The sequence below is a fragment of the Apodemus sylvaticus genome, chromosome 1, assembly GCF_947179515.1.
Source record: "Apodemus sylvaticus chromosome 1, mApoSyl1.1, whole genome shotgun sequence".
NCBI classification, from domain to species: Eukaryota; Metazoa; Chordata; class Mammalia; order Rodentia; family Muridae; genus Apodemus; species Apodemus sylvaticus.
Window position 1 is genome coordinate 6164837 of NC_067472.1, and position 24212 is coordinate 6189048.

Genomic DNA, 24212 nt, shown 5'->3' on the forward strand with positions numbered 1-24212 from the left:
AAAACAAAACAAATAAAATAAAGTAGAAAATTTATCATAAGATCATCTACCATGATGAATGATGTAGGCTTCATTAAAGAGATACAGGGATGGTTCAACACAATGTGCTTAAAGTAGAAAGAGTAAATAAGAATGAGTGATCATCTCATTAGGTGATGAAAATGCTCTGACAATAACCAACTCCACTTTACAGAAAAATTCTAGGAGTAAATAAGAACACAAGGGCTATACCTAAACATACTAACATCACATTACAACAAGCCTACAGCCAGCATTAAATTAAATGGAGAGATAGTCCAATCAATTCCTCTAATTCACAAACAAGGCAAATTGGTTCATTATCTATATATTCAAAGTACTATCTAAAAGTTTAACTAGAGCAACATAACTGAAGGGGATGAAAGTAATATGAATTAGAAAGGAGTAAGTGAAATTACATTTATTTGAAGATGACATGGCCCTATACATAAGTGAACCAAAATTTTGCAAAGGCAATTCCTGAGCTGATAAACGCTTTCAGAAAAGTTGTTAGATACATGACTAACTAAAAAATACAAACAAAAATAATGTAAGTAAGGCAACTCCTACAAAAGCAACCACTTAATTGGGGCTGGCTTAGAGTTTCAGAGGTTTAGTCCATTTTCATGAAAGCAGGAAACATGGCAGGCACGAAGGCAGATATGATGCTGGAGAAAAAGCAGATTCAAAGGCACCCAGGATGATTCTGTCTTCCAGCAACCTAATAGGAGGGTCTATTCAGCACTATGTAGAACTTCAAAGCCCACAGCCAAAGTGATGCACTTTCTCCAACATGGTCACACCCTGTTGGGTGCCACTCCCTTAGCCAAGCATATTTATTCTATCATTTTCCATTGCCTGGCTTACATATGATTGTTCAAACATGTGAGTGTATAGAGACCACATGTAACCAAAGCATGATGCAGAATACATGAGGTCCAACTTCAAAAGTCCCCAAAATAAAGCAGTCTCAAAAATGTTAAGAGTCCAAAGTTCAAAGACTCTTTTGAGATTAATCTTATCATGTAATAGTAATCACATATATTCACATATATTTTCAAAAACAAAAAGCACATAATGTTTTCATATAAACAGGATACACTTCACCATTCCTAAAGGTCCTTGTGAGGAAATCCTGTACCTAAAGAAGACCAAAAGCCAGCTGAGCAATCTTCAAACTCTGCATGTCCAGGTCTGATGTCAAAGCATTCTTCTGACCTATAACTCCTTTCTGCATTGTTCACTGAAGCACAATTCTTTCTTTTTGACTGGTTTTATTCCCTTAAAGCAGTTTTCCTGAGCAGGTATCCCACAGTTCTAACATCTCAAAATCTAGGTGTCTCCAAGGTAATGTCAATATTACAGCTTCTTGATTCAATCTCCGGGACCCACACATTATTTTCTCTGCTCCTCCACAGAGACTGGGTCACTTTTCCAGCTTTGCCCTCTGTATCACTCTAAGCTCTGTTTGGCTCCACTCTCCTGCCCCTGCTGTTCTTGCTGCTCACCCCATGGTACTTGCATCTTCAGGGTTCTGGGTTCCTATGCTGCAACTAGGCTAGAGAGAGAGCCTCTGTTATGATCGCCCAGTGGTGCCAAGCCTCAGCTGCTCTGCATGACAACTTCATGCATTCAAAACCAGTACCACCTGGGTGATTCTTACACATGACCAAGTCCAACTGCAACACTAGGTTTAACCTTGGCTATCTCTGGAACACACCTGCTTTGTCACTCAGAAAATGCTACCCAGAATATTTTACCTCAGTGATGCTGATTTCTTCTCCATCACCTCTAATTCTTGAACTGCAGCTATCCAGCATTAATCGTCTCAGTAGTTCCTTCTATTCTTGCCTCTAAATCCAGAGCCACATAGACAAAGCTGCTGAGTTCTGTCGCTTGATGTATCTGAAACATGGCCCCTTCCATTACATTATCACCCACTTTCTATTTTTTGAAAACTTCACTGCCTAAGCTTGGTGGTCCTGAAACTTGCTTAGTAGATTAACCTTGAACTCAGGGATCTTCAGGGCTCTGTCTCCTGAACATTGGGATAAAAATAATTTAATACCATGTCTGGATATAAGCTTTTAATTTTAGATTTTAAATTGAAATCCCAGAATAGCAAGCAATATCCATCCCTTCTAAGTTTGACACATACTTATATCTTTGTATCTCCACATGAAAACAATAACCAGGTAATAATAACTACTAACATGATACAGTTCACATTCATACAACTGCAAATCCATATGTTTAGCTGGATGGAATCTTGTCCTAATGTAAGCATTCCTTTAATACCATTGAATATCCTTGATCACAGGATTTAACTTCATTCAACTTCCTGATGATGCCTTGCATTTTGATCCTTACATTTTGTATTTTTCTGTTGTTAGTTTCTATGCTTGTTAAAAACTGTCAGGCCAAATTCTATGCCATGATTTTTGTGACTTACTTTGTCAATGCAATTAATGTAAACCTCTTTACCTTAGCCTCAAGAAACTCTTCAGACAAGGGTAAATGGCAGCAACCTTCTTTGCCAAAGCATCAAAAGAACCATCTACAGATTTGAAATAATCCCAAGTACCCATGTCTATCATATTCATACTATGATATCCCCCTAACTCCCACTTAATTCATGATTATATTAATTAGGTTTCTCTCCAGCACAGAGAATTTGGAGACTTCTCCCTTGTAAATATACTTTACCACATTGATTACACTAATAAGGTTTTGGTATGTGTTCTTTTATGGTTTTGGAGATGACTAGGTGTTGCAATGGTTTTACCACATTGATTACATTAATAAAGCTTCTCTCTACTATGTGCTTTTTTGTGACATTGGAAAGTACTGCACTGTGCAAAGGCTTTACCACATTGATTACATTCATAAGGTTTCTCTCCAGTATGTGTTGTTTTATGTCTTTGGAGATGACTGGGGCTTGTAAAGGCTTTACCACATTGATTACACTCATAGGATTTCTCTCCTCTATGACTTCTTATATGCCTTCCATGTCTTCTACTACTTTGACAATGTTCTTCAAGATGATGGTCTTCCAAATTATAGCCTATAGGTTTGAGGTTCAGGTAGGTTTCCAACATCACAGTTTTGTAGAGATTCTTCTGGGAAGGGTCCAGCAAATTCCACTCTTCCTCAGTGAAGTTCACATGCACATCATCAAAAGTCACTGCATTCATGTCTTGATTTCAGAGCTTCCCTGAGGTCCCTTCACAGCACCCAGCAGCAGAACTCAGAGCAGTACACAGAGAACCATTCAAGCCAGGGTATGTGATTCTTTAAACCAACAATGATATGATGGGTTTATCAATCCAAAGGTACGGTGCACTATAGTATTCCAAAGATATGTGTAGTGTAGTTAGTTACAGGTTTTCAGTCAACATCATACCTAATATGGGAATCCTCCTTTGACTTTATGTGGAATTTAATCTATTTATCCATTTAGCGATGAAGCAACTTTCAGTGAAAGTGAGGTTCTTGCACAGCTATGAATTTGTTCAAAGTGAGTCAGGGATGTTCAGTCCCCTATGACCTGAGGTAGCTTCTGAAAGACAACTCCTTCCACTGCCAGCCCTCAGCCTGCTAGGCTGGCAAAGCTAATTTTTAAAGTCCTTCTCTTCTATTGTTTGTTTTTTTCCAAGTGGTTGAATCATTCTAGCAGCAAGAAACTTGCCCACAATTAAAGTCAAAGCAGATGTGCCTTTGCTGGAGAGTGACAGAATCCTGTCACAGGTTAGTGGCTTCTATAGGTGGGGCCCTGATGACATTTGGACAGCTGGCGTGGGAAGCAGGGAAGCAGCAATGCCTGCTGTGTCCCTTTAACTGGGAGAGCAGAGCTGGAGCAATCCTCACAGTTGCTTTTCTTTTAGGTCACATTGCCCTGGGCTACTGGGTCACGTGATCATCTTGGCTGCAGCAACAGTTGCAATATTCTGGAATGAGATTATCATAATTGGCTTAGACAACCTTGTTTCATTCCTTTCTCAGAGCCTGGCAAAAGATCACCCTGAACAAAATCAGAGGGAAAGAAAAGATATTAAAGCAGCGGCTCTCTCAGGGAGAGAGACTAAGGGAATCTTAGAAGCCACAAGCCAAAGAGCTAGAAGCTGATTTGAATCTTTTGGGGGAACAATTATTAAACAGGAATTGAGTAAGTATACTGGATTATACACTTTAGAGAAGGAGCTGTATTGTCTTGTTAAAGCCATATTTACAGCAGAATGCCTGGCATAAAGTAGCGGCTTTATAAATATTTACTGAGTAATTGAATACCCAAAAGGATCCTGGAGAAAAGATGAGGAGAAAAAAAATCATGGGCTTCTTCATCATTCAAATGATTTCTTCTAATAGAATTTTCTAGAATAATTGTTATATTTTAGATCAAGCAATGCCATGGCTCCTGTGTGACTGGATTTTGAATTCAGTTAATACTATACTTTTGTGGATCAGTGTACAGGTGGATCAGTAGCAAACTAGAACAAATGTCCTCAGGTTCCTTAAGATCACTAAGGGAAGCCTTTTAAGAAGGGACTATTAAATAGGCAATGTAAATACTGGGAAAATGCGATCTTAGTGTGAGAAAGGCTTGAGTTTCAATCACTTCTCTTCTGCCTTCTTTCTCCGTGTGGTTAGACTCCATGCTCTGGTCACAAGTTAGTTGTACATAGTATAAACTGCACAGTATATTGTTTTTAATTTTGTTGTAAGTAGTCTGCTATTTTTAAAGGTTATTTTAATAAAAAATTACTTTGAGGGCCCTTAAGATCCTGTAACTCCTTTGTGTAGGTTCAGATTTCAATGTATAACATTTTGTTGATGTTTGCTTGGAAGTCTGTAACATTTCTTATAACCTGGGTCTTCCAGTGTTCCCTTTTCTCCTCTCTCCAGCGACACCAATCGCATGCACCCACCCAAGTCCCCTGATGCTGTCCCTGTTCATTATTTACTTTTGGTTCCCCAGTGCTGTGTTCCACATAGTTCTGAGACAATATTTTAAAGTAATTTATTTTACTTTTTGGTAACATTTAACCTGCTGCTAATTCGTCACAGGTGTGTATTATGTTTTTATATGTTTACAAAAATCTCAATGCTTTTATAAGGTCTGTGAGTTCGACTTGGATTTTTAAGATGGGAGTCTCTTGTGGCCTAGCTGGCATTAAACTTACATTAAGGCAGAGGGTGCCGTAAACTTCTGACCCTCTGCCTCTGTCCCCTCTGTGCTGGCAGTCAAGGTCTGTACCACCACACCTACTTTTATGTGGTGGTAGAGATGGAATGCATGACTTCGTGCCTGTTACCTAGGCAAGCCACCTACCAACTGAGCTACATCCTCTCAGTCTACATTTGCCCGAGTCTTTTCCCATGTTTCTCTTCTGCTCACTGTTAACTCTGTCTCTAGCATTCTCGATGTATGGGCTTCTCCATTTCTGCTGGGTACCATTCTTTCCTGATTTCTTTTTCCTTTTCTTTTTGCATGTCTGCCTGAAATTTCAATTTGATAACACTGAGAATTTCACTTTGTGAGGTACAGGATATCTTTAAATTTTATTCCCTATAAGTATTCTTATTCTTGGTTACTTTGGTGATTTTTTTTTTGTTTGTTTGCTTGTTTTTGCAATTGTCCAAGGGGTAGGGGTGGGACTGGGTTTTCAGGTCTGTTAAATATAACCATAATATGACTTTATTGTAGGGCTAATTTTGCTCTGCTACTGAGGTGAGATCATTTATATACATAATGAGGTTTCTAGAGTCTTTGAAGATCAGGTATTTTAACGGTCTTGTATGACCACTGAGAATCTTGTAACTTTGACTTGTAGGAACTTTAAATAACTTTAAAGGTTATTTTAATAAAAAATTACTTTGAGTGCCCTTAAAGTCCCTGTCTTGTGCAAGCCACAGTGAGTGTTCTTTCTTCTCTTCATGGTTCTGTGTTCTTCTTTCCTGACATGTGTCTGCAGTCCTCCATGGCTCCTTTTGCCACATAGCTTTCTCCTCTCTGGTACTCTGTTCCCCACTTTGACACCCATAGTCTCTTAATTCTATCTCCTCATTCCAGTCTACCTAAACCTCCCTGAGTTCCTTCTTTCTGTACTGAAGTCTGATAACTCTCTCTAGGTGATAACCAAAGCAATTATAGGACTCAGCTTATTGTGTTCCTCCCCTTGGACTGTCTATCTCAGGTACATGATGTCTGACTTCTGAATGTCACTATTTTATACTGCCTGATTGGTTTTTCTTGTATTAAATAAGACAGCAAATTCACCCCTGTTGCTCCATCTTGACTGGCTAGACTGGTTACTATAAATCACTCTGCTGATAAAATAGATTGCTTAGGGTGCCACCTGTTCCAAAACAATTTTCATTATGTAACCAGAACTTAGCACACCAACCCACATTTATATGCACGGCAACTCTTGTGTAAGGAGAGTCGCAATGACGTGAGTTTTATGTAAGATACACTTTCCATATGGCTTACAGCTTAGAATTTCTGTCAGTCTAATTCATTTCTCTTATCCTTTATCAATCTAAGGGCTTTCTTCATGTCTTCCTTCCTTTTGTTTTGTTAGGGCCCTGTATCCTTTGCAAAAAAAATTGCACAATGTTTTGAGATAAGAAATTACTCTTTCTAGCCAATATACACTCCTTGAGAGCCCTAGTTTAGTGTGTTTGTTTTTCTGCTAAAGTACACATGAGGCTGAATTAAGGCAGGGTCCTTGCTTATTCTGCGATGAATGCCCGTTTCTACTCTCTGGGGTTGTTTCCCAGAAGAGAATATTTGCTTTGTAGTATGGGCTTATAAAGAGAAGTGGAAAGTTGAAGTTAAGGAAATCTAGTTTTTCTTGTTGTGACTCAGCTTCAAGTATTTATTGGGTGCTTATTATAACATATTAATTAGGACCCTGATGTAAGGCACCACCACCATGGGTTTGTAACCCTCTGGCAGTCTGACACTGATAGATGAGGATCTGAGACATGGTGCTCTGGTTAATCTTTGAGATGTCACAGGAGGATGTGATAATAGAGGAACGGGGTGAATAGGGAAGGCCTGGAGAACCAGTTTAGGGACTACAGAGCTAGGATGAGAGGCAGAAGCCCAACAGGAGAGGAATAGCACCTCATGGACAACTGCTGGGGAACCGTAGGCGAGGAGAGGCCTCTCTCTTGTATGCCTGATGTACTGGGCCCAGACATTTGGATTCTAGGGAGCTATGCATGATTTTATTGGGTTATCTGTGCACAAAGATGCTGTGAGTAGAAGCTTAGGCTGATAGCATGTAAGATGGACAAGATCTGATAGCAGTGACTTAAAGACGGAGACTGTGTCTTAATCATTTCTGTGTTCCCAGATCCGCCTTCATATTTAATGTATGCTGAGTAATGTATGTTTTTCATTTTAAATTGCTAATGCTTTTTGATAACCATTAGCCTTGTCAATAACGTTGGCAAATATTGCAAAAGAGCCCCTTTCTGCCCAGGGTTGTTTCATTTAAATGGCTCGAGGGAGATAAAGCTTGTCTGGGACTTCTTCAAGCCATTTTAAAAAAAGGTATCTTAATAGTAAATTCACGACTTAGTTTGTGTGTGTGTGTGAAGTGATTCATGAATACAATACAAAGTAACCAAGTTGAGCTAATTAGCATACCATTATTTTACTTACCAGTTTTTGTGGTGAGAATATTTGAAATGTACATTTCAACACCCTTAGGAAGACAGAACACGGTCATCTAGCACAATCACCACATACACTGCTGCCCAAATATACCCCAAAAGAAACCAGTAGAGTCTTCCTGCCTCTGTGGGTGGCTTTGTATCTTTCAAGCATTACTTTGTCTATTCTACATTTTTTTCGTCGCTGCGCCTCGGTCACTCAGACATTTCCCAACGTTGCACTTTGTAATTCTTGCCTCCTAATTCTTCACAAATTTAGCTTGGTTTCACATACAAAAGGGCAAGATCACGCACAAGTACCGAAACCCATACAGCCCAAACGCACAGGACAGAGCCCGGTGCTGGTGGGGCGCCCAGGCTAGCTGAGGTAGGGCAAGGTAGATGACTGACAGAGAGACCCACCGATCGATGCATGAAGCACGCAGCTTGGGTAGTGTAGCCATCAGGCTCACTCTCCATGCTCAGCGTCGACACTGCACCCTTCATCCAAGAGCCTTATGCAAAGCCGGGCGGCAAGCAGCTCCGACGTCACTGCCTCGCGCCGCCTGCGTCATCGCGGCGCGCTGCTGCAGCAGGCGCAGAGCCGAAGCGCTGGCGGCCGTGTGCGCCCAGGCGCGAGCTGCCGGGCTGGTGGAGCAGAGCGCGGAGCGGTGCGGGCTGCGGCTGCAGGACGCCGCTGGGCTGGAGCGCGGGGACAGGTGCGTGGACGCCGCTCTCCCTGGGCCCACCCGAGGCTTTGCAAGAGTCGGGGGCCCACACCCGGGACTCCCCTGGAGTGGGCCGGGCTCCGGGAGGGGTGGGCACGGTATTGCTCCAGGGACCCGGTTGCAGTGGCAGCACCCGCAGGGCTGCCATCCCAGCACCCTCCCTTCCGGGGGGGAGGGAAACAGAGGCAGCAGGGGGCTCCAGGAGCATCAGGCTCCAAGGACGGCCCGCTGACAGCAGCCACGCGTAGTGGGGCAGAGCACCGTGCACCCCACAGTGTCCCGGGCGTGCTGTGGAGACCCCTGCCCTCCTTGCAGCCGGAGACAGCCGAGTCGGATGGCATGCTGCCCATTTTCCAGATGGGAAAAGCAAGGCGCAGCAATTAATCAACTTGTCCAAATTCACTGCGTGGTGTGCAGCCGGGGCCTTGAACTCCAGAGGGACTCATTTGCCTCTGCCTGTGGCCGACTGTCACATTTTGTGTTCTGCCTTGCTCAGCACAGCTGTTTAGAGTCTCTGGGATTTTTTCTTTTTTTCTTTTATTCTCCTCCCCTCTCCTGTAAAAAAATCTGGCTTGACCTCAAGTAAACCCTGTGAGGTGGGAGGAGTGAGGCGTGGACCTCTGTTGGCACAAGCCTCCTTTTCCTCTTCTTTTCTCAGACTGCAGCTTGCTCCCCCTGTTGTGTGGCCTTTCTGAACCGGAAATTGGTGTTTGTGTGTGTGGGGGGGCGGGGTGTCGAATCTTTATAATAAAGAAAAACTTTCCCACCAGGTGCGATGTTTTACTGGTCTCTAGTGTCAGCTGATGGTGTATATTGAACGACTAGAGACAGATGTTGTTTTGAGGCCAAACAGTTATTGGAGCAAATCCACGTGGGGATTGTAAAGAGTCCAAATGTTCCTCTTAGAGAACACTGTTCTCACACTGAAAGTGGATTTTGATTTTAAGAGAAGAATCTAATGCTAGGTGAGAAATAACCAACAGCTAAAATAATTAAGTAAAGATTATATAAGAAGGTTTTAAAAATTCAAAATAAGCTGCACTCATACATACAAATGTATTATACTAAGTAAGTTTATGCCGGAGCTGAGATGCGGCTCAGTGACTAACAGTGCTCACTGATCTTTCAGAAGATCAGAGTTTGGTTCCCAGCACTCACAGCAGGTAGCTCACAACCTAGTTGCAGGGATCTGATGCGCTGTATTAGCCTCCGGCACCCATACATATATACATATACATGCACACATATTCAGAAACAAATAATAAAAGTTTTGTCTTCATCCTCCCAGGAATACTCATGTTATTAACAAATATTGGAATAATTAAAAAAATGGAATAATTGTTTGTTGCAGGCCAGCATTATTACGAGTGCCTTATTATGAAGTGCCTTCATTTTTACAAGTTCATGGCAGTTTTGCCCAGGAAGGCTACAGATGCTGAGTCCTTGTATGTTCAGGAAATACTGGGATATGAAGGTTGACCTTTGAGGTTGGGGCAGCTTCGCAAACATGTAAACACATCAAGCCAGATAAGCACTCTACCATGAAGCTATAGTTTTTACACAGAGACTCACTACACTAGAAATCTGTCAGGTCATTGGATATCTTGTTACTAAGCAGAATTGTGAAAAAATCAGCGTTTTGAGGCCTGGTGTTGTTTCCGGATACTTCTTTGAGTATCTTTGAGTATGCTTATTTTTTACAGCACATGATTTGGGGCTTCCACGTCGTGACATGGAGGAGTCTTCAGTGACAGTTGGCACAATAGACGTTTCTTATGTGCCCAGTTCATCAGAATACAGCCTTGGCCGATGTAAACACACGGATGAAGACTGGGTAAGCTTAAGAGAGGCCTTCAGAACAGCTGTCTTCAAATGCTTGCAGTGATGTCAAGGAGAGATTAACATCCCAGAAACTGCTTCCAACTCTTAGAAGTCTAAGATTTAAAATTTTTAGTAGTATTAATTGGGAAGAAAAAAATGGATGGAAAGTTTCAGAACAGTAATTGTACTAAAAAGCAAATTCCTTGTATGGAGGCACAAACAGTAACCATTGTTTTGTGTAGCATGCTTATACATTTTTTCCTTTTACTAGCTACCACACAACTTATATTTAGGAAACTTGAATTTTATAATGAAAATGAACTCTAAAACATTAAAAACAGGAAACTTGTTTACTAAACTAATTGAAAAGCATGCATTTTCTTGTAGTGTTACTATTTCAGCATTACATGGCGTGTTTAAAATACCTCAACAAAAATTTATATTCATTGGTTGTTTTTAAGAACATTGTATCTATCAGTGAGATCAGGAAAACAATGAACCAAAGTTAAAGAATAATCTTAAACGGTAGGACAGGGCTTGACTCTGGTCAAATGATGTGCCTGTGATGTAAAGTCCAGGCTTTAAATGCTCTTGGTAATGGAATGTCATTAAACATGCTTTGTTTTTCTTCTAAACTATTGTAAGAACACCTGCTCACTGCCAGGCCTGCATGGTTTTCCTGTGGGACTGTGGGAGTGGTGTGTGCTTTGGAAGGGCATAAGGTTGGCTGAGCACAGGGATTCAGGAGTCTGAGGTCTTCATCCCATTGTCAGAAGCCCCGCTGGCCCTGGGTTACTCTTCTATCTCTGCTTCTATGAGGTCCACTTTTTAGCTTGTACCTGTGAGAAAGTCAGTAGTTGATTTTGTGTGCGGTTGTTAATATAACTAGCTCCTTTGGTTTTCATTCCTTTTTGTGGCTAAATAGTAGTCCACTGGGTAATGTGGATGCCCTATTCTCTACCCATTCATTCTGTGGCGAAGATCTCAACTCGGTTGATTAAATTAAACCCTGTGAATGCTGTATTAAACACGTAGCAGCTGTTACACACTATGATGGCTTTTAGGAAATTAACTTTTTCTTCTGTACCAAACTTTTTTCCAAGTGATGGTGGAACAAGATACCTTACATGGAAACGCTCAGGGCACACACAGTCACATTTTCTCTTCTATTTGAAGTAGGCCAAGATGATCAAACAGTACCTGCCACTTAGACACAGTTTCTGCCTTATGTTTACTAGGTTGACTGTGGCTTCAAACCTACTTTCTTCAGATCCGCAACACTGAAATGGAAGGAGAGCCTCATGAGCCGGAAGAGGCCCTTCGTGGGAAGGTGCTGCTATTCGTGCACGCCTCAGAGCTGGGTAAGGACCCTCTCACTCACCATACTTCTCTGCTGTAGAGGGTTTTCAGTTTTGTGGATTTTGTGTTTGGTCTTAATGGTCTTGAGTCCTTTAGGACTGAGACTCCAGTTTATAAGCCAAATATTTCAGGTAAAGAAATGGACTTAATTTCTGTTGCTGTTTATTTATTAACTATTATTGGTCCGTAGTTAGGGGGAAGTTGATTTTTCTTTGAGTTCATAAGTTGCTGGAGTGTTCAGCATTTGCTAGGTTCTGACTTTTGGCCCCCAAGAATATCCTTGGTTTCTGTCCTTTTGTTGAGAAATAAGTGTTGTCACACCACCTTCTGCATTCTTTGAGAAGAGCCGACTGGGTGAAAGGTGAGCTTCTCATGGCATTTGGTGGAGGGATGAGTTAGCAAACAGAATTTCCTTCCCTACTGTTCTAAGGTGAGAGTTATGTTCTGAAGGGTTATGTCAGATGATAAGGTGTTTCTGAGATGGACCAAATACTTAGGACTCAGAAACTGTCTCTTTACAGAGGTTGTTTATATATTGTGTATACCTTGTGCTAACTGTGCTGGGTAAATCCTCCCCTGGAGGCTGGCTGGGCAGGTGGTTCAGTTCTGAGCCTGGCATAAAGGCATTTGTTAACATTAGCAAGCTTTAGCAGAGCCTGAGTAGTTCTTACCCATTGTCCAGGTCTGCTTGAGAATGACTTGTAGAAATGCTAGCTTTAAACTATAAGGGCCTTGATGCAAGATTTGTTACAACTGAAGGAGCTTGACAATTGCCAGTCCAGGAGTGAGACCATTTTGGATTTAGAGGGTAGTGGAAACAAAGATTTAAATAGAAGGTCATGTGGCTTTTCCTTTTAGACTGACCTCTCACCTAGTTCTAATTTTGAATGCAAGACAATACCTTAACTATGGTTCTACACTGAACAGTATTGCAACTGCAGTGCTACAGTGTATTGTAAGCTAGAGCTGAGCAGGGAGGTACTGTCAGGTGATGCCAGGGTCTGGAGTTGGATGGCTATATTGTAACAGGCTGTTGCTGAAGCTTGGAACTACATTCTATTCAGCAGTTCCTCCATGCTTGCTTAAAGCGATTTGTTAGTAAATGTTTTCATACTTCTTGGTATTTACCTCCATTCTTTGAAACCTCAGTTTTCTGTAACGAGATTAAGTAATCTTTACACCTTATTGGGACATCTATTTTGCATTTATTTTTGGATTTTTACTATATTGCTCACAGTGAGAAAGAGATAGGCAGTGTTTTCAAGATCGCCTGTGAAGAGAGCAGCTGGTAGCTGTGCTTTCAGCATTAAATGGCTGTCATTGTAGGGAAGGGAAGCGCTGAGATAAACTCCAAGTTCTGGCAGCCTCGGTTTTCTTACTCACTCAATGATAATAATTCTCGTGTGTCCTATGGGCCAGGGGCCCACGAGTAACTGTGGTATTTAGGATGAGAGTTTGTATTTGGGGAGCACTGAAAGCTGTGACTTCTGTGATGGAAGCTGATTGTGGGTCCCTGCTCTGTAGGGATAGAGGGCACCGTGCTGTGGGAAGGAAAGAGATACCATTGCCTTTGGTTTTAGGGTTTCAAAGTTAAATGAGTTTGTGATTATTTTTGAAGTATAAACAGTACTATTCAATGAAAGATGTATTTTGTTCATTCTGTAAGTTTTGAAGAAGTAATTCCTACTGTTATGCTTGTATATTAAATGTCTTCTAGAGACATTAGTGGGATTATTGACTTTCACTCCAGCTGCGAATCCATGTCTATCATTTTGTTTTTATAGGAAAGGTTTTTCAACCCCAGCATCCCGTCTCTAGGCTTGCGGAATGTTATTTATATCAATGAAACTCACACAAGGTAAAAACATTACCTATACTTCTAATAAACTATAGAAGTTAAACCGTGTAGTGCTAGTTAGTGTGCTTTAATATGTACCTGTGGTTTCTAGAGTGGAGGGAATGTAAGCTTTTCATACAAGGGACTTTGTCTAAAGATCAGAGGCAGGACAGCCTCGGGAGGCCTGTCCCGGTAACTGCTGCTCTATTGTGAAGTGTCCCCATGTGGTTGGTGTAAGTGCCACCTGTGGTGTTCTTTAACATATGCAGATAATTAACTTTTGCTAAGAAGTAGGAAGTATTTCTTTGGCAAGAGATATAGGTTTGAATGTCTTATATGTTGTGATTATTTCATACTTCAAAAAAAAAAGTATAAATGTAGCCAGTGAGGTGACTTAGCTCAGTGGTTCTCAACCTGTGGTGCGTGACCCCTTTGGGGGTCAAGACCATTTAACAGTGTTCACATAACAGGTATCCTGTATATTAGATATTTACTATGATTCATAACAGCAAATTTACATTTATAAAGTAGCAACAAAATTATTGCTGGGGGGTCAGCACACCATGAAGAACTGTGTTAAGGGGTCACACACTAGGAAGGTTGAGAACCACTGGCTTAGCCTAATGACCTCCTAATTATGATTCCTGTAACCCACTGTCTACTATGTGTACTCACTCATCTGAGTGTGTGCTGTGTGTGTGTGTGTGTTTGTGTTTGCTGGCACGTGTGTATAGACACACACACAGTACTGGCACATCTCTGCACTAAGTGCTGCCCTTTTTGTTAGTGTGCACCTACTACAGAATGACGGCCTTCATTATATTCCCATGGTGTGCGTCACAGTACTGTGCTCAGACTCACCCCTCTCTCCCTTTGCCACATCTCCCTCCTGTTGGTCTGTCCCTGCACTAAATGTTCTTTGATTTACTTACTGAAGATAATTTAAAACAGTGAGTTCTGACTTCCAAGTATACAGGGATTTGGTAGGTGCCAGAGAGAAAGAGGCCTTTGTTTTTCGTTAAGTTAGAGGATAAGGAAGAGTTCATGTAGCAAGAGAAACCCCAGCCAAAACTACCGCAGGGCTTATAGTTCTCAGAGTTCTTCGAGGAGGTATTCTTGGTCATGAAAATTCTGAGAAAGGTGATGCAGGAAGCCAGTGCTTTGATTCAGTCCTCCATGGTACTGTCCTAAGTACATGAAGAGGGCTTGTCTGAGAGTGGTGAGGCTTGCTTATTGCATTAGAGCTTGCTTTTGTCGGAGATCCTCAGGCCACGGCACGGATCTTCTGTTCATTCTCAAGTTCCTCTGCGGCTCCTTTCCTTCAGTGCAGAGAGGAGAGACTGCTCTATGAAGTCAGGTTTTATCCCCTGAGTTTTAGTTGACATGACTGATTCTAGGCAAAGAAACAGTTTCTTCTTTATGTAAATAGACATTTTATACATGAAGCTAACCATTTTGTCAGTTAACTCCCATTCAGAACGGTTTCTAAGACAGTTTAAAAAGCATTGACTGTATTGACTTGCAATGGATGGCCCACACTAGTTACTGAAACACGTAGCCTTTCCGGCTACTTGTGTGTTAGATGACAAAGCCTAAACGTGTTTACAAGCAGGCCAGGCGCTGCTCAGGCTTGTTGCACACCTGTTCACGCACGCGTGCGCGCATGCGCGCGTGCTGTGCTGTTCCTGCCTGCCGCTCTCAGGTGCTCGCTCGCTCGCTCTCTCAGGCACACTCCCATCCACACACACTCCATGATTCAGCAGACTGCAAAGGGGTGCACCTGGGCACATATAATAACCATCTGGAAATGTTCACTGAACACAGAGTTTAGCTTGAATGCAACAGTGAGCTATCAGTGAGGGAGGTGGAATCAGAAGACATTCGAACAAATTAGTCACAGTTCCAGAGTTATTGACCTCAGAGTTCAGAGTCATTGACCTCACATCTGCAGTGTGATGTCAGTGTCACTGTGGAGGAAACAAGAGTGTCACATTATGCCATTGTCATACATGGTTTCAGATCACCACGTAGTGAGATTCACGGCCTAATTGCATCTCTGTACCTCAGCTAATCACCACACAGTCATCATCACCTGCGAGAGAATGAACATTCCCTAAGATAGATCTGCTGTGTGTTTACCTTGGGAAAATGTAGATATTTAGAAGCCAGATGTCTTTGATCTGATTAGCTTTTAATGCACTTTGAGACTCAGTGCTTTTCTTGGAAAAATGCTTTAATACAAAAATTGCCTTTCCTGTTGGGAGGAGACCTCCAAGTTTACTTTACGTCACCTTTAGCTGTGGCTCTGCCCTGTGTGTCACCTCTGTCTGTCTTGCCCACACACAGCTAATGGGTAACATCCCACTTACTTGTCTTTGTAGTGCTATTGATGAAGTCAGACTTTCTTTTGGGTTACTATTCAGTTTTACCTGAGAATATATGAAAGCAATTATGAGTCAAGATGGCTACTTAGCATCCTGACCTCTAGGGCCATTGACTGGACTCAGTGACCTGAAGCTCTTCCTGTGGGCGGGAGAGCACTGTGTAGTGGAGTGTGCTGGAGCGCTTGTTGAGAAGATTTGTGTGTTACAGGCACCGGGGATGGCTGGCACGGCGTCTTTCTTACATCCTTTTTGTTCAAGAGCGAGATGTCCATAAGGGCATGTTTGCCACCAGTATTACTGACAACGTCCTGAGCAGCAGCAGGTGAGTGTGGAGCCACAGTTGACAAAGTGGGGACAGGGCGGATGTGGCCATGGGAGGGCAGTGGGAATTTAGCCTCTTCTGTTGGTTTCTCTGCTGCTCTCTCTAGGGCAATGCTTGGATTTCCGAACATTAAGTATTGAGTCACAAAGGTCGGGAGATTGGAGGGTGTGGCAAAGACCGCCACTGCGGTGCATGGTCCTGGGTTGTGGACACGTAATGACCAGGCTTCCAGAATGTGGAAGCAGTCATGAGCCAGTGTTATAGCACACATGCGCCTAGGGTTCCCCATTCAATTTTCTGTAATACAATATTGGAGGCAACCCACTTTCTGTTTTGATAGCCCAAAGGAAGTATTTGGAATTCTATCTGATGGGGTTTAGGTACTTAGGCCCTTGCAGTAGGAAGCCATTGCTAGAGTCTTTGGAATTTTGCTCTTGGAGGAATTTGTTTATCTGTGAGAGGGCCTGACATCAGCAGACTATCCAGGGAGTGTCACACCTTCATCAGTGTGCACCAACCCCAGGAAAGCAACTAACAAGGTGGTGAGAGACTGGAATGGCCTCCGAGCAAAGGGAACCAGGAGCTTTCGGTGATTCTGAGGGGCAGTCAGTACATTCAGGGGGTCATGAGTGAGTAGGGGAGAGAGAGCTAGCAGCCAGGACAGTGTTCTCTCAGGGAGAAAATGAGCAGTGGCGCCTCACTGGGGACAGTGATTAGGTTGCCCACGCAGCTGCGAGCCTCCCTCAGATGACTGGATGAAGGCAGCTGTTGAGCCTTCCCTCCCTGCTTATCAGGACTCTAGGAGTTTCAGATAATCTTGTCTCTCAGGGGAGTAGTTTTCTGTCAGATAAGGGGATTCCAGAGCAAGGCCCTTCCAGTGTCTCAGGTCAGGAGAGCTCACGGAGCCACCGAGGCGTTCTGGTTACTTTTAACTTAAAGAGGTCACCTTGTCCATGCGTGAGGGGTGGTGTGCTGAACCACACAGTATGGAGTTTGAGTGAGAGTTTCTGTTCTCTGCCTCCTGTGAATGGCCCATCTTGGAGGGGTAGCTGGAGTTAGAGGCCAGAGATGGGTGACTCAGATTTCATAATGTTTATAGCTTTGTGGGGAGTTGAGGCTCTAACCCCAACACTGTTGGCCACTGTAAGAACTCAGGAAAACATGTTAAATGAACTATCGAATAGTTGACAATCACATTAGATACCTAGAGAAGCATCCTAAGCCTGAGCCCTGAATGCTTAAAGCCGTCAGGTAACTGCGGTGGTGGGGTGAGCCTTTCCTGCACACGTTCTTACAGCTCAGTAAAATGACTGGTTCAGAAGAAGAAAAAGTAAATACTATGTCTGTTTAGTGCTTCTCAGAGTTTTACATGCAGTTCTAGTGAGGCAGCAGTATAAACTAGCAGCAAGTTATGATGGCTGAAGAGAAGCCAGGTGGTACTTTGACTTTTTTTGGTGTCAGTTTGTTTTACTGTTTATACTGGGTTACATACTAGATTACACAATCCATTTTCATGAAGTCTGCGTGTACTTTGAGTCCGTCTCTATTGTGGGTTAAGTACACAGGGCGGCCTTCCCTTCTCTTGCTTTGCTAAAGTCTAATGTGACGGGGACATTCAGTTCCACAGCCGTCACTCAGATCCGAGTCAATTCTCAGATCTGTCCAGATTTCTAAGGGAGCCTTTGGCTCAGGAATAGGATACCCACCATTTTAAAGGTATTATTACTGTTATTTATGTGTGTATATATGTAGGAGTATGCCTCTCTATAGGAGGAGGCTATAGGAATGTCCATTCCCTTGGAGCCGTTGTGAGCTGCCTGAAGTAGGTTCTGGGAATCAAACACGAGTCTTCTGCAAGAACATATTCTGCACCACTGAACCATCTCTCCCGGCCCTGCCCGTCGGCTTTGATAGACAACCCTGGCTGATGTTCCCAGCTTGTGTTTTCTCTCACTGCTATACTATATATTAAAGAGAACATGCATTTCCTGCATATTACAGACAGCACTTTTTTCTGTTTTTCCATCATATTCATTTATAGCTATAGTTTGGGAAATATTAATATGCCCTGTTACGTAGAATCCGTTTCACTGTCTGACTTTTACTTTCAAATCAGAGTCCAGGAGGCAATTGCAGAAGTGGCTGCAGAGTTGAGCCCGGACGGATCTGCCCAGCAGCAGTCCAAAGCCATCCAGAAGGTGAAACGGAAAGCCAGGAAGATCCTCCAGGAAATGGTTGCTACTGTCTCCCCAGGGATGATCAGGTATTAGAGGGCTAGGCTTGCGTGAGGCCAGAGCCAGCCTGGCTCCTTCCAGTAGACTGGAGTTGTTGGATCTTCCTCTCCTCAATCCAGGAAGGAAGGGTACTGAACAAAGGGTGCTGATGTGTTCCATTGATACATCTACCTGCTCCCTGTGAACAAGCACACGGAGGCTCCGGGCTGATTTTACCCATGCCATGGGTGGCAGCTGCTTTCTTCTGGGTGTCCTCTGTCTTCTCAGATGACTGAGTCAAGCCTCACAAGTCTTGCCTTACACGGAGGGTTGAGTGTTAGAAGGATCCTTCGGTCACCCTACGAGCCTGGCCATTTGCCTTTGAAGTGCTTCAGTGCTACTGGAGAAAAATGTGCTCACAGTCCAGAGCCAGGGATTCCTGTGCATGGTGTCCGCTTGAAGTGTGTGCCTTTCCTTCAGTTCACATACCTAAGTGCACACAGATACCTAAGTGCACACACAGATACCTAAGTGCATACACACATACCTAAGTGCACACACACATACCTAAGTGCACACACATACCTAAGTGCACACACACATACCTAAGTGCACACACATACCTAAGTACACACACACACCTAAGTGCACACATATACCTAAGTGCACACACACATACCTAAGTGCACACACATACCTGAGTGCACACACACACATGTATTTTTAAATTTGTAATACCTTTTGCAACTACTTTTACAAATTTCAATTTAAAATTAAATTTACAAGTACTTGTAGGTTGTAGATCCAGAAACTGAGAGAGGCAAACGTAAACTGTATGTCGATTTATAACATACATGTTTGTCTATGTACATACATACAGGGTCACATGTTTTTATTTCTGTCAGGCTGACTGGCTGGGTGTTACTAAAGCTCTTCAATAGCTTCTTCTGGAACATTCAGATTCACAAGGGTCAACTGGAGATGGTAAAAGCTGCAACTGAGGTAGGATTTCTGTGCTCTGTCACTCCATCTCCCCATGTGTTGATCCGGTGTGCTATCATGCCATGTCTCCTATGTGTGTGGAGCATGTTCTAGGTGTGCTGGAGCTTGTTCAGAACGTCTCCTCTGTGCTGTTAGCCTGTGAACCCCATTTGGAAATTCCACCCTCACACACCCTTTGTGGAAACAAGTAGGGCCTATCAAAAATGTGTAGAATTCCTTTTGTAATTTACCTCACAACAACCCTGAGCACCACGTCACACAATCCTGTTTCATAGGGACATAGGGACATAGCGGCACAGGTCGAGGGAAACATCAGCCTTCCTGGCTCTACAACCTTCTGCTCATTTCCATGATGCTTTCTTCCTCTCTGCAAAGGTGTGGGCCAGCAGAATGTTGTATGGTCTTGCCTGAGGTTGCTTTGCTGTAGCAGTGGACCTTGTGTGTATTATGCAGGCACTGAAGAATTACTGAAGCATGTTTGGAGAGAGTGAGCCATTGATTGGCCAGTGGAGGGTGACTGTAACCAAACACTGTGGGAAAGCAGGACTGAACGTTATCTCCTGGGCCTTAACACTGTCGCTTCCTCTGCCCTAGACGAACCTGCCGCTCTTGTTTCTGCCGGTGCACAGGTCACACATCGACTACCTGCTGCTCACCTTCATCCTCTTCTGCCACAACATCAAAGCCCCGTACATTGCCTCGGGCAACAATCTCAACATCCCCATTTTCAGGTGAGGCCCGCCTAGTGGAAGTTAAAGGCGGTAAGAAGACAGTTTCATGCAATATATCGGCACACCGTTAGTCTTGGTATTTGGGTGGCTGAGACAGTTGCATCTATGTGAATTCTAGGCCATCTTGGTTCATACTGCGTTTCCAGCCTGCCAGGATGTAGAGTGAGTCTGTGTCTCAAAAATCAAAACAAGAAACAAAAAAACTCCAAACCAAACCAAATTGTTTTGAATGTGAGTTTGTTGTTATATTTTGGTATTTGTTATCAAATGACATTAGCCTTTTTAGTGTAGGAGTAATGTTTCTTTGTGTAACCTTTGCATAATCCACAAACCCAAGCACTGCCCTTCACTGCTGCTTCGTTGTTTGATATTAGTGATGTTAGGGAGCATGTGCAGGTGGACTTGAAGGACGGTCTCAGGCAGCGAGAGGCCATGGAAGGCAGTGGACCAGACCCTTCTAGGGAGTCTGAGGGGTGCCATGGCACCATGGTATCTAAGGTCAGCAAGGGTCACAGGGCATTTCCAGAGGATGCTGTGGTTGTCACTCAAAGGGAACAGTGTGTTGAAAGGCAGAGACCCAAGAGCACGGTTGTAGGAAAGTGAGAGCAGGTGGCTGTGTTGGAGTGTATCCTAGGAAGCAAAGGCCAGAGGCGGGAGGGCAGCTGCATACAGAGGGGGCTGGATCAGAAGCACTAAGGATGGGAAGCTCCTGACTGAACACATGCCCGGACCCGTATGCTGGTCGCTCATTCTGGACTTGAGAAATGGATTCTGATTCTGCTGTGAGAGTTCAGGCAAATGATGGGGCTTATGTCAGTGTAGTTGTGTTCTAGGAGAGGAGATCAGAGACAGACGAGAAGGAATTAGTAAACTGAGTTCCTAAGAGTCAGGGCCTGTCCACATTTGGAGCTCAGCAGAGGGTGTAGGTAGACTAGATCTGCTATCTATCATGTCTGGTCACTGAGGAGGAGCTGGTGAAGAACTGCACTCTTAACTTCCAAGCAGGACACAGCACTGAGGTCAGCTCTGGGACCTGACAGGTGTGTTACAATGTGACAAATGCAGAGAGACACTGCAGGGAGGGGCCAGTCACTGGGCAGGCAGGGCCTCCCACAGTGGCATTCAGCCTAGGCCTCAGCCTCACCATGTGGAATGTATAGGCAGGGAAAAGGCTGGAAGCTTCTCAGCAGAATCAGTTCAGTTGCTCTGCAGATGGCTAGTGTTTCTCAGGAAACTGCAAGTCCTTGAACAATGGGCTTCACCTTTGAGCACTCTACCCTAGGAGGAGGGGATTATGGCTAACACAGGAGTTCACACTCAAAGGCTGGGAGAGGAACTCCACACTGGTCGAAGTCAAGTTCCTGCCAGGTGGCTTGGCACCTCAGTAAGGCTCTCTACATTATCCTGATGAGCTTTAAGCAAAGGCAGACAGGACAGGTTTAGCCCTTGCTGTCAAATAGCTTATCATGTAATGGGGAGCCTAGACCAACAGTCAGCATAATAACACTGACGGGAACCTACAAGACATGTTTGCACAGGGGCGAGATACCCATGGCACTCTCCACAGCATCTTTTCCCAGCACCAGGGAACCAAGAAACTAAACTAGAAAATCACCGGGTAGCTTGGCTGAGGAGATGGTACAGTTGGTAATCTGCTTGTCAGACTTGAGGCCCTCAGGTCTGTCTCTAGAACTGTGCAGAAAAAGTCCGGGAGTTGTGATGTCTGCTTGTGGACCCCATGCTAGGGAGGCAGAGGCAAGGCAGGTGGTACCCTGGGCTCTCTGGCAGCCAGCCTAACCTGTTTGTCAAGCTCCAGGTCTGCCGGAGACCCTCTCTCAGAATGTAGATAGATCTTGATTAAGGGCACTTGCAGTTGTGGGTTGTGTGCCGGCCTCACATGTGCCTGCACGCGTGCGCGCGCGCACACACACACACACACACACACACACGCATGCACGCGTGTGCACACACACACACACACGCATGCACGCGTGCACACACACACACACACACGCATGCACGCGAGCACACACACACATACACGCATGCACGCGTGCACACACACACACGCATGCACGCGTGCGCACACACACACACACACGCATGCACGCGTGCACACACACACATGCACGCGTGCACACACACACACACACGCACGCATGCACGCGTGCACACACACACACATACACGCACGCGCACACACACGCACGCACGCACGCGAGCGCGCACATGTGCACAGGCAGGAAGTCCTGGTCTCAGCACTAGGGTGGCCTGTCTGCTGGTCTCTCATGTGGTCAGCATTGCTCACGCTCACTCTGCAGACCTGGTTTTCTGTGAAGCCTTTGTGAGTGCTCATGATTCAGGAGCGGGAGCCATGGCTCTGCTTTCCGACATGGTGGAGATGGGCGTTCTCGGTTGTCTCATTGAAGTCTCCACAGTGACAAGATCATCTCAGGCTACACTGTTCACTCGCTGGATTTAGTCTGAAGAATTTCAGAGTGATTTCAAAGTTCACCAACATCTTACCTTGGTTTCCATAAACAGACTCACAGGAGACCCCATGTTAACATTTAATATTGTTATTTATACCATTTCAAATCCTAGTATTTTTTTGAAAACAATTTCTCCTTTTGAAAAGACTAGGACGAGGCTGTAAATTCAGTAAAGCTAACAGCAGACTCAGCTTCATATCCAAGCTTGTCAGCGCTGCAGAAAGAGACCTGGAGCTGGGAACAGAATTGCTTATTCCTGTATGGGCAAGTGAACCTAGTTCTTGTTTTGTAAATACAGAGGCCAGAAAAAGAGGTTGATCCTCTGGAACTAGAGTTACAGAGGGTTCTGAGCTGCCATGTGGGTGCTGGGAGTTGAATTCAGATCCTCTGGAAGAGTAGTCTGGTCTTCACTGCTGAGCTGTCTCTCCAGCTCCTGTTTGTAAAGATGGTTACACTTGATTCCAGTCTGGTAAAATTACCCTTGTCTCATAGGAAACCTCTTTTAAGCATAAGTTATTTGAGAATATTTTCCCCAAGGAATATTTGTCCATTTTACAAATTTGCCATGGCTCAGTGTCTCTGTGTCTCAGACTCCCTCTGGAGTCTGGGTGGAGTTTTTTTTTTTTTTTTTTTTTGAGACAGGGTTTTTACTCTGTAGCTCTGGCTATGCTGGAACCAGCAATGTAGACCAGTTTGAACTTGGAAATCCTACTGGCTCTGCCTCTTGAGTGCTGAGATTAAACGCATGCACCCCCATGCTGCAGGCATTGGTTAGCTTTGTTTTTGACAGTCTCATAGATGTACTTAGTGCACTCTGGTCATTCTTTTCCTCAGCCCCTCGCTTATCTTCATCTCTGTTAAGCCCCACTCCAGCCCCGCCAGTCATCCCATCCCGAGGTTCCTGAAGCCCCACTCCATCCCCACCAGTCATCCCATCCCGAGGTTCCTGAAGCCCCACTCCATCCCCACCAGTCATCCCATCCCGAGGTTCCTGAAGCCTCACTCCATCCCCACCAGTCATCCCATCCCGAGGTTCCTGAAGCCCCACTCCATCCCCACCAGTCATCCCATCCCGAGGTTCCTGAAGCCCCACTCCAGCCCCGCCAGTCATCCCATCCCGAGGTTCCTGATGTTTAGTTTTGTTTTGTGACTCATTTATATTTCTTTTAAAAAATTAAAGATTTCTTTCTTTTTTGTGCATGAATGTTTTGCTTGCATATATGTTTATGCACCACTTGTGTGTCTGGTGCCCAAGTAGTTCAAAAGATGGTGTCAGAATCCCTTGCTATTGAATTTACAGATGGCAGTGATTGACTGTGTGGGTACTGGGAATCAAACCTGGGTCCTCAGCCAGAGCATCTAGTGTTCTTACTCCTGTCCAGCCTGTGACCCATTTGGATTAGCCAGGCTGAGTGTCTGTGTGACGGGATGAAACTGCTCAGTAGAGCCTAGAGAAATCACCAGTGTACACACAGAGAAGGCAGGGACTCAGTCTCCCTCAAATCCCTGTCCTTTCCTCTGCGGATCAGCTTGTTACTTTCCTTTTTGACTCACAAGTTTTGATGCTGTGATGCTCAAGTCTGAGGACCGGGTGAAACACATCTGCAACATGGAAAAGGAACCCCTGTGTTTCTGTTGTCAAC

At 44.0% G+C, this 24212-nt stretch overlaps 2 protein-coding genes across 5 annotated transcripts in view; one reads left to right on the plus strand and one right to left on the minus strand.

Moving 5' to 3' along the window:
- Gpam (glycerol-3-phosphate acyltransferase, mitochondrial) overlaps nt 1-24212 on the plus strand; it is a 70271-nt gene that overhangs the window by 30489 nt on the left and 15570 nt on the right. For 2 of the 4 annotated variants that reach the window (XM_052183547.1, XM_052183575.1), the window contains exons 1-8: nt 8260-8399; nt 10112-10242; nt 11468-11590; nt 13373-13446; nt 16018-16131; nt 18248-18394; nt 19250-19346; nt 19941-20077. In XM_052183547.1, the coding sequence (XP_052039507.1) occupies nt 10141-10242; nt 11468-11590; nt 13373-13446; nt 16018-16131; nt 18248-18394; nt 19250-19346; nt 19941-20077 (794 nt within the window). In that variant the 5' untranslated portion in view covers nt 8260-8399; nt 10112-10140. Of the gene's footprint in view, nt 1-4159; nt 4184-8259; nt 8400-10111; nt 10243-11467; nt 11591-13372; nt 13447-16017; nt 16132-18247; nt 18395-19249; nt 19347-19940; nt 20078-24212 lie in introns of those variants that run through there. The other 2 variants (XM_052183565.1, XM_052183556.1) reach the window with 2 other exon arrangements.
- Nucleotides 194-8209, minus strand: LOC127685895 (zinc finger protein 431-like). Its single transcript, XM_052183586.1, has 2 exons — nt 8104-8209; nt 194-3965 (listed from the first exon to the last, which is right to left on the minus strand). The coding sequence occupies exon 2, from the start codon at nt 3210-3212 to the stop codon at nt 2817-2819; it is 396 nt and encodes a 131-aa protein (XP_052039546.1). The 5' UTR covers nt 3213-3965; nt 8104-8209; the 3' UTR covers nt 194-2816.